This window comes from Hemicordylus capensis, chromosome 3 (assembly GCF_027244095.1).
Source record: "Hemicordylus capensis ecotype Gifberg chromosome 3, rHemCap1.1.pri, whole genome shotgun sequence".
Lineage (NCBI taxonomy): Eukaryota > Metazoa > Chordata > Lepidosauria > Squamata > Cordylidae > Hemicordylus > Hemicordylus capensis.
In genome coordinates, this window is record NC_069659.1 from 309,852,594 (window position 1) to 309,869,940 (window position 17,347).

The following is a 17,347-nucleotide window of genomic DNA, read 5'->3' on the forward strand; positions in this document are numbered from 1 at the left end:
TTTTACAGTGCTCACATGTGTAGTCTCCCATTCAAATGCAAACCAGGGTGGACTCTGCTTTGCAAATGGGGACAACTCATTCTTGCTACCACAAGACCAGCTCTCCTCCCATATTATAATACAATACCTATGTACCTATGTATTGTACAGAGAGCCAGCGTGGTGTAGTGGTTAGAGTGCTGGACTAGGACCAGGGAGACCCGAGTTCAAATCCCCATTCAGCCATGAAACTAGCTGGGTGACCCTGGGCCAGTCACTTCTCTCTCAGCCTAACCTACTTTACAGGGTTGTTGTGAAAGAGAAACTCAAGTATGTAGTATACCGCTCTGGGCTCACTGCAGGAAGAGCGGGATATAATAATAATAATAATAATAATAATAATAATGTGATGATGATGATAATGATGATGATGAAGGTGGAAGCAGCAGAGAGCTAGGTGAGTAATAAATATCCCTAATAAATATTTAAAATCTAATGCATTTGAGTCAATGAATAATAATGCAAGTATCAGTCTTAATGTTTTGGAAGATATACATTTTGTACACTCACAGCAACTTACTATCTAAAGATGTACTGAGGGCTACTTTGCAAATCCAATGCAAATGGGAGAAGAGAAGAAATGTGAGTGATAGATGCTCTACCTGCATCTGGGTATTATATGAAAAGGGGAGATGTAAATTCTTCCTCCACATAAGGAACATTTGCATTTATTCCCATAGTCCAATATCTAGAACAGTGTGGAGAGGAAGTGACAAATACTCACACTCCCTCTCCCACCACTTTCATGGAACATGTCCTCTGAATTTCCCCCATATGGAAGGTTACTGACCACATTTTTGGTGTAACATAGCCCAAATTTCAGTGGGCTAATAGTGTAAACACCTATATCGGGCAGCAGTGATATAGGAAGATGATGAAAGGCATCATCTCACACTGTGTGGGAGATGGCAATGGTAAACCCCTCCTGTATTCTCACAAAGACAACCACAGGGCTCTGTAGTTGCCAGGAGTCGACACCGACCTGATGGCACACTTTACCTTTAATAGTGCAAAACCATCTATTTGTCTCCTGCTCAAACTCCATTCCTATACATAACAACCACAGAACTAAATGGAAGTATACAACTTTAAAAAGCAACATTTCATTTTTCTTAATCCAAGTGTCGCATAATCATATTTAGTATTGTAAACAAAATCATACTTGGATGCTCCAAAGGTACACAGTCAACAATAATTTCTAAACTGCCAGGGATTGTCTGTATTTTATTTATCTTCTCGGCTCTGTAAACATAAAAAGTCAACATTTTAGGTTTCTAAATGGCTGTTTTATTCTTGCTTTTTTTCAGTTAGAATTTTTTATTTAAAGAATTTTTATTTTTTAAAAACATGGCTACATTGTCATATCTTGAACTTCTAGATTACAATAGTTGAATAAAGAGTATTACAAGTAGCGATCCAGAAAAACCTCTTCGACCCAATTACCAACCATTACCCCATAACAAAGTTAAAGCAAACATCAATAAGTATCCTATAACCATAGAGTAAAATAAAATGGGTCGGATTGAAAGAAAGTTAGTCATAACTAAGCATTATGGAAATCAGTTAGATAAAAGTTGTGAAATCACAACTAATGGGGTTTTTAATCAACCCAATTAATTTCAATGGAACTTAGTCACAACTAACTTTATCTGGACACAATCTGATGTACTTAGTGAATGAGGTGCAAGTTAAAGAATAAAATAAAATATTAATTCTAAGTGAGCTGTCAAACCAGAGCAAAATATGTTCTCTTAGTTCAAATTTAAGTGAGGGAACTGACTAAAAAATTATCCTAGCACCAGCTATTGCAATAACTTGCAATATTTATTTGGCAAGTGTAAACTATCTTGAGCCACATTAGGAAGGGCAGTATATTAACTAACTAACTAACTAACTAAAGCCTGCTTCTCCATCATTGTCCTCAAAATATGCTGCTTTTGAGGGGGGGAAATGAGATGCCCATAACAATAAAATGGTTTGAAAACAAAACAAAGAGGCAGTCGTAGAATAACATTTTATTTATAAATGGATTGCTTGAAGAGGTTTCAGTGGATAACCATAAACAGGGTGAGGACAGGAGTATGTGCAGGAGTGACTCATCCTAATGAATGTGTGTGTGGGGGGTGGGGGTGGCTGGAACCAAAGGAGGCACAGCTGCCTCTTCTTCTCAGAGCTCCGTTTGCTCTTTCTCCCATTCTGCTCCACCCCAACGTTAATAAGAGCCACGCTGCCTGCAGGCTGTTCCTGACAAATGGCCAGCCTGCATGTAGCGTGGCTCTCATTAACACTGAGGCATGGCAGGACGGAAGAAAGAGGAGCAAACAGAGCTCTGAGAAGGAGGGGTGGCTGTGCCTACTCCCCTCCCCCCCGCCAGCGACTTACTAGGATAGGTCACTTCTGTGTATAAGCTCCACCTCTCTGACATTATTTTATAAAAAAAATAAAAATAAAAATCCCCAGTAGCAATTTTAGAATGCATCTGTACGGCTAGAATTGTCAACCAGGACAAGCCTTCCAGAGGAAGAATCACTTTGGCTTCGGAGAAGAGAAACTGAGGTTGTGCACACAATCTCGGATGTGCACTCCCATGGGTTGGGGGGAAGGCAAGAGCTCACCTGCCTTCCCCCACAGACAAGCAGTGACCGTCTTGGCCTCTGCCATGCCATGCGCCCACACAAGTGGCAGAGCGGTGGAGGCCAGAACTGGGATCGGGAGGAGGAAGTCCTCCCACATCCCAGTGCATTCCACACCAGGAGCACAGTCATTCCTTCCCCTCGGCTCAGTGCCCAAAATGGCAGTGGGTTGGGGAGAAGCCATCTACCTAGTGGCCATCTCCCAGACAATTACCTGCCAAGGCACAATGAACCCGGCACTCCAGATGGCACTGCAGGTAACCCAGGCAGCTCATGTTGTGTGAATGCCCTCATTTGTGTTGCATCTAGGTAAAGTGATTTAACTGAGCACTGCCTCTAGACTATCCTGTTCTTCTTTTCACCTGGGCTAGGAGAAACCTGCTGCAGGTCTCTGTTTTAAGCCTGCCGTGCCTGAGACCATCTCTAATCAGCTGATTACTTAAAAAATATATGCATGCAGCCTGAATCAGTAGTCAAACATATATCTTCCTTTATTAACCTGTTATAGCTCATGGAACAAACACAAATGAGCTGATCCAATAAAGACTGTTAGACATATAGACTAATGCTGCACTGGTGCATTTTAGTTGTCCTCTCCTTCCCTCTGAAGCCCAAGGTGACTCTGGAAAATATGTCCCCGATGATTGCATGATCCTTAGAGACATATTATCAGGAGGCACAGTGGACTTAAGAGGAAGGGGAGAGCAATTAAAATCATCCTCTCACATAGCAACAGCATTAGAGAGCCAGTACTGTGTTAATCTGGATGTCAGCCTTTCTTTCTTTCTTTCTTTCTTTCTTTCTTTCTTTCTTTCTTTCTTTCTTTCTTTCTAAAGGAAAGCTTTGAAAAAGGCCCCTAATGAAACTGAAGAGCCATTGGATAAAAATCTCTGTGAATACAGATGTTTCTTTCTAAATACCCACGGATGAAGGAAAACATGAAGCTATACATATATCTTTCTCACACTTTTTTCTTCCTTCTGCTGAAACTAATTCCCTACAACAGTAGAATCAAATGGCAATAAACTTTGTTAATATATCAAAAACCTTTCCAGTTTTCCTGGAAAACTCTTCTGGAAGCTCTCTTTGGCAGATAACAGACTAATGTTAAAACCACTCCATATAGTATGATTATTTTGGAACTCATTCTTTTGCACACAAAAAACCTTTAATGCAAAGTAATTGGAACAATGTCATAGCTTTACACACAGAGAGACAAGTATTCCTTACCTTCTGTATTCTGTTATTAATTTAATCAAGTCATCTGTTGCAATTTTGCTACTTTCTTGCCTGAACAAAGGTGAGAACCGAGAATCTCTGTCAATATTTCCCTGATTATCCTTAAAGACTGGTCTAAAATGAAGAGAAAACAATATATTAGATGACAACCATCAATTACTAATTCGTTCTCTCACATAATTGTTCTCAAAGCCATGAGGCACATGAAGCAATCCTCCTTAGGGAGGTTAATTTTCTATAACATTGGGTGTCTACTTCCTCGCCACTAATGCCATCATTTATTTATTTTTTAAATGTCCCTTTCTGAAATTAAATGTGACTTACTGGACTTTTAAAACTTCCCACTTGCATATACTGTAAGTTGAATTTGATAATGGTGCGACTACCGTTTCGAAGGAGTTCAACAACATTTACATCTCATATCAGATCCCAGGAACTGCTTAAGATTAAATAAAAGGCCACCTCCCTTCTTCTTGTGTACTTCTGATGAAGGATACAATTCTATGTGCATTTACCTGAGAAGAAGCCCTGTGGCACACTTTTTGACTTCTGAGTAAATGTTAATGGGACTGGTCTGCTTCTGTTCTCATATATATTAATTTATTCTATTTAGAAATGTTTTCTCATTGTCATAACTTGACCTTCATATTCTTGCTTCCCTAGGACGCATTCCAGGCAGCTTAAAGCATAGTGGCCCATGGGGCCTAACCCCTTATCATTAGGGCTGTCAGCTCTATTGCTGGTGCTGTTCCTGGGTCTACAGCAGCAACATGGCATGTAGAAATTAAGCAGGTGCAACTTTTGTGTGAGAGGAGAGGAGAGGAGGACACGAGAGGAAAGCTGGTCTTGTGGTAGCAAGCATGACTTGTCCCCATTGCTAAGCAGGGTCTGCCCTGGTTGCATCTGAATGGGAGACTTGATGTGTGAGCACTTCAAGATATTCCCCTCAGGGGATGAAGCCACTCTGGGAAGAGCAGAAGGTTTCAAGTTTCCTCCCTGGCTTCTCCAAGATAGGGCTGAGAGAGATTCCTGCCTGCAACCTTGTAGAAGCCACTACCAGTCTGTGAAGACAATACTGAGCAGGATAGACCAATGGTCTGACTCAGTATATGGCAGTTTACTATGTTCCTATGTTTTTACCTACCATTTTATACCCATGTTAAGAAATACCCGTGTTAAACTGCTGTTAAATGCACAGGAGTTGGTAACTCTGCTTATGATCAATCTAATATTCCAGAAGTCTATTTCTTAGAGGCAGGCACATGTCACACCAGATTTATTCATTTATTTTATTACATCTATACCTTTCCTCAATAGAGTTCAAGGCAGTACATGTAGGATTCCCAAGTAGTCTCCCAACCAGTCACGGATTGGACCAGATCTACTTAGCTTCTGCAGGAGACTGGGTTCACACAACACACTCTGTGGGAGCACACACATCTCAGGAATCTCAGATTCCTATCAAACTAACATGAGATTGATTGTGTGAGCACACCCATATTGTTTATTAAAGACCTGATTGATAAGGCACTTGCCTTGGGAGCGTGAGTTGCTACCTGGTGAAATCAGGAGATGAGTTCTGTTTATCTTTTAGGCTTAAACTTTTTATTTAGTCTTAAGCCTTTCATATCAGACACAGGGCCAGATGCAGGGCCATTACTTTAGGCTTAAGCTTTTCATATCAGATACAGAGCTAGACCCTCTACTAGGGATGTGAGAGCCAGATGCTAGCCTGGTTCAGCTTGAATCTGGACCAGATTCAAGCCACCCTGGGTGGATTGGGCTCAGCTCGCGGGCCATCTTAGGGGAGGTGGGATACTTGTAAAGGGGAATCCAGCTTGGATTCCCATAAGAACAGCCCTGCTGGTTCAGGCCCAAGGCCTTTCTAGTCTAGCATCCTGTTTTACACAGTGGCCCCTTTAAAAGTATACCCTGTCCCAAGCCAGCCCGCAAGCTGGGTCCACAAACTGGGGGGTGGTCCAGTTCTAACTTGGACCAGCACCTCACCTTTGGGGGCCGGGCTGGTTTGACCTCAGACCACCCGAACTGGGCCGGCTCGATGGCAAGCCTGGCTCAATGCGAGCCAGTTTCACACATCCCTACCCTCTACCAGTGCAAATTGGGAAAGCAGTGGTAATAGCCATATATATTATCCCTCGCCAACTGTGAGGGTTCCGTTTCTGGAAAACCTTGCAGTTGGTGAATTCATGGGAGACAAGCCATTGAAACCAATGGCAAACAGGGGGTTAGGGGAATTGTGGAAAGACCGAAAAGAAAGTAAAAAATAGATAGAATCGCCCCTTGACTCCCAAAAATCACCCCTGACCCCCGGAAACGTCCCCCTGACCCCCAGAAATGTCCCCTGACCCTTAGAAATGTCCCTCTGATGCTTGGAAATTACCCCACAAGCCCCTGAAAATCACCCTTGCCCCCTGGAAATGAGCACCTGACATACATCCCCAAACCCACCAATTTTTTTTTAAAACCATGGATATTCAGGTTGCAGTTGGCGAGGGTGATCACGATTTCCTAGTCGCAGATACTCGGATCCACGATTGAGAAAACCACGATTGGGAAAATTCATGATTGGCTGTACATTAGCCATAAAATACGCTTTTACTGTTGCAAGCTCTTAAGACAATCTACATTCTTGGTTCTAAAATATTTTTATGAGAAGAATAGAATGGAAGGAAGAGGGATATGTGGAAAATATTTTGTGGGGAAAAGAATCCTCCAAGTACAAATCATATTTGCAAACTCTGGCTGCAGTGGTAGCAATATGAGAATGAGAGATTGACTTGTCACATTGTAATTCTAATGCAGGCTACAATTATAGTCTCTTGGGAAAGCACACTGGGAAAAAGATGAGCACTTAACCAACATAAATATTTGTTGTGACGTAAAGGAAGGGCAGTTCTAGCTGCAAGACTAGAATGCTGTCAGATGTGGGGTGAGAGAATATGTAAAATTTGCACTGTGGCTGTCTGTACCTGCTTTAAATAATAACAGAGCAAAAAGGGACATTTCCATATTAAATGGGAGCAATGCTAATGCCAAAAATTAAAGAAATGGAAATCACATGTACAGACCAAGATTTCTCCTTCTTTCTTTTAACCTTTCTTAAACTACTTTTTGTACAGTGTAATATGTGTGCATCTAGTGGAAATTTCTATTTTAAGACTGGTAAAATTACCAGTGCTAATTCAACTATGTTATAAGTATGTACAAATCCAGCCTAAATCTTTGATATATGGGAAATGTACTTTGGATTTATGAATGTGTAACAAAAAAATTTTTTGGCACTGAGCTGCATTTATTCAACAGTATTGAAGCTCTCCTGTGTCCTGATCCAGATGCTACTTTTGCAGTATTTAAAGCGTTTCTATAAGATCTGGTTCCTTGCCACTTCATAAACACACGATAACAGGAAATATATGTGGTAGGCATGATGACAGGATAACTTCCCATGCCACCACCATTCAATGGACCATTATATTGTGTCTCAAAGCAATCTGCATTTTAAAATAGGTCGCATGTGACGTGTATTCCAGTGCACTGCCGCTTATGTTCTGGGTGTAAGAAACCAAACGTTCTCGAAAGGACAAACTTTGTCATAAAGAATGCTAATTTTAGTAACAGTTCATCCTATAAATAAGGAGCACGAATTTTCTAGGAATTTACGCCACTAATGCCATTGCCAACATCCTGAGTTATTTCCTTAACATTTGCTCAACCTTAAAAGAGGCCAGGTTAGAGCAGAGGGGAAATGATGGCTGCTGCTCAATTTATGTTATAAGGAGAGGTAGTGATGAAGCTGCTTCCTTTCATTTTGGGACCACTCCTGCTAAATAGGCAAAGAGGCATCTTTTAAGGTGGTGGCTCTCTTACATGGGCAAAGCGGCGGGCAGGGGGTATTGTCCCTATTTAGCCCATGATAGTATCTCCAATGGCTGTTGTTGGTGTCTCTTTTATCCTTTCTTTTTAGATTGTGAGCCCTTTTGGGAAAGGGAACCTCATTTAGAGACAAGATGCCTCTAAATATCAGCTGCAGGGGAGCAACAGCAAGAGAGAGGGGATGCCCTCACCTCTTGCCTGGGGCTTCTCAGAGGCATCTGGTGGGCCACTGTATGAAACAGGATGGGGACTAGATAGGCTTTGAGCCTGATCCGGCAGGGCTGTTCTTATGCTTTTATTGTTTTGCTGTGTTAACCACTTGGGCGCTTTTTGTTTATTAATAAATATAAGAGCAGCAGCAATATTTTGAGGAAAGACCTGCACATCCTATTGATGGTAGATTATAATTTAGTTCTCACATACAGCACATAAAGTTGTAAATCTATTTTTGGACTCTCACATTTCTAGGCTAGCCTTCTCTCTCATTTTCTAGGGAGACTCACTTGTATTCTTTGCGCAGTTTTGTATGGAGGAAAATTCTACCATCTGAACCTCCACCTCGAATCTGAAGTAGTACAGCTCAGAAACTCATCTCCTCTTACAGATAAGTCAGTCCCATTCTGTATGACCACACTTGCAATTTGTAGTTGCTGAATCCAATGCCTTCCACACAGAAGCAGAAAGGAAGAAATTTACATATGACACCTGGCTGACATCCAGACTAAGGAAGTGCTAGTGAAGTGCTAGAAGCAGCAGTGCTCCTGTTGAGTTGTTGACTTAGGCAATACAAGTGATCTCACAGGAGTCGGTGGGATTTTGATAACTTTCCTTTCCTTCAAATGTACTCTGTCTTTAATTTAATTTAATTTAATTTAATTTAATTTAATTTATATCTATCGATCTATGTAAACCACTTTGGGAACTTTTGGTTGAAAAGCAGTATATAAATATTCATCATATTCGTATTCCTGCATGAAAATACAGAATGTCCCTGAGAGCTGTGTGACCCTCAGGGACATATTTGTGTGTGCACAGAATGCTTTTGAGGGAAGGGGAAATAATCACAATTATCCTCCCTTACTACATGTGATTACCATTGCTGAGTTAGCTGAAGCCATTGAGAGAGTCGTTGCTTCTTACATAGCTCCAGTACTTCTTTAGTCTGGATGGCAGCCAGTGTACCTTACACAAGTGCTCAGTATTATCTAGAAACTTACTCACATGTCAAGCCAATTAAAGAGGCAAGCATTAATGTCCTATGTCAAACCACTCAGTTAGAATTAGGTTATTAAACTGGGGTTTTTAAAAAATAACATCAAATAAATGGCAGCATTAATAAAGCACATTTTGTTTGACAGGGGCCAACCTATCTTTAAGTCCTCGGGAATGTTTAACTGCTGCAAAGTACTAACAGAGAGTGGGAAACCTATTTAAAGGGAAATGCATGCCAAGCGCAAGAGGAGTTGTTGCTATTTTTACCTAAGGAAAAGTCTGAAAAGGTTAATGAAAAATAGCTGGACAGGCAAACATTTAGGAGCACTGGCTTGCATTTTCTTCTCCTTTTGCATTGCTACAGGCCAAGAAATCTGTTATTTATATGTTCATTTTGTATTTACTTTGAATTTCTCCAACATAATGTAAACCCAGACTTTGTTCAACAATGAAAGTACAATAGGAAAAAATGAGTTAATTATTATTTATTATAATATAATATAATATAATAATAATAATTGTTATTGGGATTGCCTTGGGATTGTTTTTAATGAAAGGCGGTATATAAATTTAACAATAAATAAATAAATACTGCTTTTTAAAAAAAACCCCAAAAACGTTCACAAAGCAATTTACAGAGGAAAAGAATGTGGAAAGTTGTTCCTTCTAATGGCCATTATTTACTTTGCTCTTCTTTTCCTGCTCTCTTCATTTCTTTGCCCCGCAGCTGTAACAATTGTTTATTTCTCTTTTAAACTGTAGTAGTGCCTTTCCAGTTTCAACTACAAAGGGCTAGAGAATTTTAATGGTAAGAGAAATGGCTAAAAATAGTGTACAAGCCAATTACATACCTCACAGACCAAGCAAAAGGCATCCGATATTTTCCCAACTTGCTGCAGAATTGCTTGTTAGATTTTAACACTTTCTGGGCCCACTAAACAAAAAAGAAATATGTTAAATCTATGAATGACAGAAATCTCATAAACATTTTGTAGCTGTTATTCTGTTGATGGTCACGTGAAGTTTTAATTTTTCATTAAAAAAAGAGTGATATAAACAATATCAGTTCAGCCAATTATGACTTCTCCAACCCTATGGCCAACAAGCACCTACCTGCCACACTTCCTCTCACTATCAGATAACCTGCAGCAGACTCTATTGCCTATATTTTAAACATGGTACTTCCATAAAGGCAATGAAAGTTTTGCCACTGACTGACATCCAGACTAGCACTGCATTGATGCAACAGTGCTGAGTTCCAGACTGACAGTGTACCATCACATGAGCAAGGGAAGGAGTGATTTTTGATGATCTCGCCATCCCTCTGAAGCCATGAATCACAATATGTCCCTGATTGTTGTGCAGCCCTCAAGGACATATTTTCATGATACAGAGTGGGCTTCAGAGGGAAGGTGAAATTGTCATAATTTGTTCCTTTCTCCATTTGTACAACAGTGCACTGTTAGTCTGGAACTCAACACTGCTGCACTAGCACAGTGCTAGTCTGAACGGCAGCTACTGAATGCAATGGGACTATGCACGACGAAGCAGATTCTTCATATAATTAGAAATCTACAATTGATCCTGATTTCTATAGTTTGAATTCTGATTATTTCAGGGAATGTCTCTTCCTATATGAGCCCCACTCTAGCATTTAAAATTTTCCTTCTTTCTCCTTTAAGAGAAGGTCCTGCTCCAGGTTCAATCACATGCAGAGACTAGATTTGCCTCTGTAATGAGCAGGGCCTCTCTCTGTGGCTGGCTGATGTTCCTGCACTCAGAGTTTCTTCAGCTCCATCCTTATTCAGCCCCTTTTCAGAGAAACCTGAAGAAGGTTCTTTTTCAGAAGGTTTAAAAAAAAAAAATCTGCTCTCACTGATTGTTGTGCTGTTTCTGCTGCAGTCTATTGCAGTACCAGCCAAAGCTTTGTCTGTTTCATTTGATTTGTCTGCTTTATTGGATGTTGCTCTTACTGATTTGTTTTGTTCAGTAAACCACAACAAAGTTTTATGAATAATGATACAAAGATCTTTTCAATCAATACACAATAAAAGAACAGATAAATAAAATGGTTCTGTGGACTGCTAAAACACTTCTGCTATGATGATTTTTCACTACGATGTTGACTTATTCCTGGGACTTATTCAGATTACATTACCTTGTTAGAGTCTGCATTTCTTATGTAAGGTTCTGCACTAGTGGCAATATTTCCCATAAGCACCTTTTCAATTTTTGCCACCAAAACAATTTCAGAATGGGGATTACTTATGGAGAAAATGGCCTGCAGGTGGGAGAGAAAGCTCAGTAAGAAGACAGCAATACAGATAGCTAACCTAGTAAGGAAGTAATGGCTAGAGCAGCAAGTCTCAATCTGTGTGCAAAGAGAAAATGGCTTATGTTCTGTGAAAAAACTAATTATTTAAACAATTAAAGGTTCCTGGGAGAACAAAGTACTCATTCACAATGAGTACTCATTTACATTCGCAAACAGTATTATTATTTACATTTCTATCTTGCCTTTCCTCCAAGAAGCTAAGGGCACTATAAAAGGTTCCCCCCCTACTTTATCCTCATCACAACAACCCTGAGAGGTTGGTTAGGGTACAGGATAGTGACTGGCACAATGTTCCTCTGTAAATTTTATGGCTCCACGGGGATTTGAACCTGGGTCTTCCCACTCTTAGTCTAAAGCTCTGATTGTTATACCACACTGGCTGTACCATACAGTAGCTGCCTGCTTTGCCTCGCCATGAATCACAGCACTAGGTTTGCTTCTTTTTCCAATCATTCCAATTCCTATGAGGGCAGATAATTGCTCACCTCTATGCAATCTGAGTGTGACTTGAGTCCTATTCACATTTTATGACCAAAGTCCACACAGTCTCTGTAGAGTGTACACGTGATTATTAATCTGCATGCCTGCACAGTTACTTACACATTACATGCAATACATGTCATCTGTACTCTACATTTTCCAGGGTTCCAGTCTCTGTGTTGACTTTTAATATGAACACATGTACAGTCATTAACAGAAAAACACAGGCACCTGTATGTGCACATTGCACAATGTCTATACAGCCCTATAAGATTGCCTGATTCAAAAACATACATGCGTCTATGATATAAAGTAAAGTAAAGTGTGCTGTCGAGACAGTGTTGACCCCTGGTGACCACAGAACCCGGTGGTTGTCTTTGGTAGAATACAAGAGGAGTTTACTATTGCCATCTCCTGGGCAGTATGAGATGATGCCTTTCAACATCTTCCTATATCGCTGCTGCCTGATATAGATGTTTCCCATAGTCTTGGAAACATACCAGCGGGGATTCGAAATGGCAACCTCGGCTTGCTAGTCAAGTCATTTCCCCGCTGCACCATTTCTTGACTATTGTTTATGCAAGTAGCTCTCACTGAGATGCCAAAAAACAAATAAATAAATTATATAACCTCTTCTAGCTGACAAACCTGGGCAATTTGTATCTGTTACTGTAGTTTTGTTTTCTGAGTGCTGTAAGTGCTGTAAGAAGTAACACTTGCTAGCACACATATAGTACTATAAAAACTTTCAACATAAAAAAGATGTGTTTCAGCTTTCAAAGTCTGGGAAATGCTTTGCTAGGGCTACTGTATGTGAATCATGTGTTGTAACTTTATGAGGTCATTCATTCTCATGACTAGCTCTACCTGGGTAGGGTTGGTGTTAGCCCAAGCAGAGTTGATTGTGAGAAGCATTGAGAATGATCCTCAACCAGGTAGCCTGGGTTTTGTACTCATGCTAAGAGTGAGGTAGGAGGGTGTGCGACCAGGCTGCCAACAGCTCCTCCTAGGCTGCCGGCAGCCATTTTGACCATAGAGGCTGGGAGAAGGAGTGACCTGAACTCTAGAGTTTCCACAATGCACCGTGCTGCTTGCACAGTGGGTTGTGGAATTCCTGGGGGCTGGGCTTCGCTCCCCTGGCCTCCAGATTTCTGTGCCACTCACTGCAGCAATGATTGGGTGGGTGCATGAGCGGGGCGGGGGGGGGAGGGAAAGGAGATCGTGTGGGGTAAGATAGCATGATCCTTCCTTCCATCCTGCTCTCTCCAGCCCCCCACACAGTGGCCGTGTGAACAACCTCATTGACTGAAACTTGAATATCCATTACTTTGGTAGATTAAATATCCATACCAAACTATTCTGTGAATTTTATTTTATTTCTCCTTTTCTATTTTAATATTCAAAAAGCAAACATCTGTTAAAGTAGTCAGATACCAGGTACCTGTTTGGGATACTTCAGCCATTCCTCAGGAAACCCTTTGACCTGCGGTTCTTCTTCTTTGGTGCTAATAGTCTCAATAGTACCATTTTCTAATGAGGACGAAGAACCTGCCATCATCTGTCTAACAAGAGTATGATTTAAATCCACATGGAAATCAGCAGAGATCTTTCGGTTGTCCCTTATATCAAAAAGAGCCACACTCACAAAGAAAGGTTCAATCTGGAAGTAAAAAACAAAAATAGAGTTCACCAAAGAAAAGAATACAGCAAATTTCAATAGCTTTAGGGCTGCAAGCTCAATTTAATGGGTAGAAAAACCAACCAGGACAGCATTTATTTGGGAACAAGTCCTGCTGTATTCAGTGAGACTGCCATCTGAACAGACATTCAGTGTAATCATAGGGTTACATTGTAAAGCTTTAGTTGATGAATTGATGGGCAATTTTTAATTGGTGAAAGTCAATTTTAATTGGGATGAGAGCCGAGGACACAGTTTTCATTTCTTGTAAACTATTTATATTCTAGAGCGTGATTTATTAATTTTGGTTCACAGAGGGGTTTCCCCCCTGCTTTTGAAAAACTGATGACTTTAATGACTTTAATGGCAGTTCACAAGAGTTAAAAATTAACCAAATACACATAATTACAGCAAAATAAAAAAATCTAAAGCAGTATCATAAACATAAAAACCAGCAGATTCAAGAATAAACTTTATTACGATCATAGATCAGACAGTACAACAGAAAACATTACATAAGACTAGAATGTGTAATACAAGCACCCATTCCATGGGGCAAATCCTTAAATTAAATGGAATCCCTAACAGCCATCGGAAGGGCATTTAGGCGGGCAAGAGTAAATGGACACCTAAATTTAGGGATACGAAGATTATCTAAATATGCTACCAGTTTGAAATTAAAAAGTTGTTTTCCCAGATAGATACCACTCCTTAGACAGGCTGTGTCCACGTGTAATTCTGTGTCGGCAATACGCTGCTTAATAACCTGCCAGGCCTGATCATGTCTTAATCTAAGAATTTCCTCATGGGAGAACCCAAAATGAAGAAGTTTATTTTTAACCAAGGTCTTCCACTTATGATTAAAGTCATCAGTCATTACCAAGGAAGCCAGGCCTACATTGGCAAAAACCAGTTTTAACCAAAACTTTATAATACAGGTTCAGTAACCCGATTCAACCCTAGCGAGACCTACTTCTCATCTGGTAAGAGAATTGGGAACACAGGGGGGAACTTGAAGAATAGCTCTAATAAATTTAGACTGTGCAGCTTCCAGTGGGCCAAAATTACTAGGAGGCCCCAATTGGGCACCATAAAAAAAATAAGGGATAAACTTTAGCGACAAATAACTTAATCACTGCTGGGCTATATGAGGCACCTCTTGTAAAATGGAATGATTTTATTTTATTTGTAGAAATTTGAGCATTTTGTATGGACAAATTTAAGTGGGCATTTCGTGAGCCAGAAGACTGGAAAATAACTCCAAGATATTTAAACAAGTTGACTTGCTCGATTTTGTGCCCCTGCATAACCCAATTGTGATATCTTGGACGTTTGGTGAACACTAAGATTTTCCTTTTGTGATAATTGACCTCAATGGATTCCTCCCTACAAAAATCATAATATACCAAGGGCACGTTTTAATCCTATGGGAGTCTGAGTCATGAATAGCCATATCTTCTCTGTATAGAAGAATGGGGACAGGTCTATTGGCCAGTTTTGGAGGGTGAATGAAAGGAGTCGAAAGACAGGACAGTACAGAATTAATGTAGACGTTAAACAAAATAGGTGCTAGTATACAGCCCTGTCTTACTTCGCTAAAGGCGGAGATTTTTGAGGATAGATGACCTCTCGAGGTATATCGAACATTTAAGCAAGAATTCTTGTGTAATTAATAGCAGAAGGCGGGTGTCAATTGACAGTTCTTTCAATTTCATCCAAAGTCTTTCCCTAGAGATGTAATCAAAAGCTGACTTTAAATCAATAAAGGCTACATAGAGAGAAGAGCCAGGGTTTTGAGTGTATTTGGCTGCTAAAAATTGGAGGGTAAAAGCATGCTCTACAGTGGAATGGCCTGCTCAAAAGCCCACCTGTTCAGAAGCTAAAACATTGTTAGATTCCATCCAACTGGTCAGTTTGCCTAATAGGTGTTTGTCGTATAGTTTGCTGATTGTGTTTGAGAGGCTTATGGGTTGATAGTTAGCAGGATCATCACGTTTCCCTTTTTTATAAATGAGGATTAAGATAGCTATGCCCCAATCCGGTATTTTAGCTGTTAAATCTATGTACATGAAAAGAGAAGCTAGCATCAGAACCCACCAATCCAAATTTGCTAGCAAAACTTCGATGGAAATACAGTCAATTCCTGAGGCTTTACCTTTTTTGGATTGTTTAATGAAGTTTTCAACTTTCATGCAGGAGACGGGCTTCCAGGGAGGCAAATCATCAATATTTAAATCAATGTTACACACTGCTGCATCTAATTTCTTATACAAAGTGGAAAAATGTCGTTCCCATACCTCTGCAGATATAATAAATGGGGGAGGTGTAGGAGCTCTATTTAATACAGGTGAAGCTAGCCTCCAGAATATAGTGGAGCTTTTGGATTTAGCAGCCTCTATTAATTCAGCCCAATTGGGTTTAACGAACTGGAATCTCTTAAATTTTAATAGTTGCTTATATTGTAATTTATTAGTGTGGAGCTCCTGCATAGTAATGTTAGATGTGCCCTCGGCATAACACTTAAGAGCACTAAGTAAGTTTCTTTTTGCAACTACACACTCCCTGTCAAACCATGGGCAGGAGGAGAACTTTAAACGATTGCTGGGTGGAGGAGACAAATTAACAAGAACAGGGAGCAATAGAGACAAAATGCTCTCATAGCAGTCTAGCACAGATCTCGTCAGAGAAGTGGCAGACACTACAATGATTACGTCACGGAGATGGGAAAGATTAGTTGATTTAAGTGTGTCAGTAAGTCGCCTAGATTGAGCCTCAGACCACCTTAACTTCTGGTGAACCCAGCCCTGGTCTGGGCACGGCTCCAGAGTACACACTGGGTGTGCCCCGCCCTTCAACCCGAGAATCAAAGCAGATTCAATAAAGATATATGACCAAATAAAAGTCCACTGAAAGAGTGAGGTCTTCTCTGACCATTGAATGGTGGACAGGCTGAGGATCTCCCAGGGATCTCTTGGGGAGCACTGCATTTTTGGGGCAACTATGGAAAACGTTCACCAGATGCTCAGGAGGTGTTCCTCAGCTAACCTTAATGGCAGAAAGATTCATGTGTGGGTGTTGGTGTAATTGAATGAAAAGGAAAATATGAAGGGTGGCCTTTCCTTCTAACAAGGAGTGGTACCTTCTGCTTATTAAATTGTAAGTTATATAATTGTTCCCTCAAAATTTCAAAGGCAACCTATGTCAACATTTTGATAATGCAAATATTGACTAACCCATAAACATAATTTTATGTTTATGTTGACTACTCTACGTTAAATGCCTTATGCAGTGCACAGAAGATGGAATAGATATTTCTTGATCTATGCAGGAAGTTCTTTCAGAAGGAAAACATGGAGAGAATGATAGGGTACATTATATATAGCTGCTGGTTGCTTATTAAGCAGTAAGCTATTTTAGAAGGTACTATGTTAGCCTAGATCACCACTATTAGCATAGCTATGTTTGATCATATCTGCACCATCTGCCAGAAGAGATTATAGAGCAGTCACAGGTAATGGATGAGAAATCATATTCATTCTATATGAGAAGCTGCTCAGTTTCTCTAGAACTATTTCTCGTGATCCTGACCCTTTCCAATCTTTTCCAGGGATTTTTCAGGAACACACTTCACGTAGTGATCCCATATTAGTTATTAACAGAGAGCTATTAATTGTGTTGTCCTGAACAAAAGATATCTGAACAGATATCTGAATAAGACATACAGAAGTGTGTTTTTCACAGGTGAATAAACAGAACACTCTGTTCAGAATTTCTACCTTTATTACAAAATACAGATTACAAATGAAGCAAATGAGGCATTCCTGATGCATCACTGGA

The 17,347-nt window shown here is 40.2% G+C and overlaps 1 protein-coding gene across 14 annotated transcripts in view; it reads right to left on the reverse strand.

Moving 5' to 3' along the window:
* Window positions 1-17,347, reverse strand: part of DOCK10 (dedicator of cytokinesis 10) — a 296,882-nt gene that overhangs the window by 89,813 nt on the left and 189,722 nt on the right. For all 14 annotated transcript variants that reach the window (XM_053308598.1, XM_053308611.1, XM_053308600.1 and 11 more), the window contains 5 exons: window positions 13,274-13,492; window positions 11,176-11,298; window positions 9,869-9,951; window positions 3,903-4,025; window positions 1,202-1,281 (listed from right to left, as the gene is read on the reverse strand). In XM_053308598.1, coding sequence (XP_053164573.1) covers window positions 1,202-1,281; window positions 3,903-4,025; window positions 9,869-9,951; window positions 11,176-11,298; window positions 13,274-13,492 — 628 coding nt within the window. The remainder of the gene's footprint in view (window positions 1-1,201; window positions 1,282-3,902; window positions 4,026-9,868; window positions 9,952-11,175; window positions 11,299-13,273; window positions 13,493-17,347) is intronic.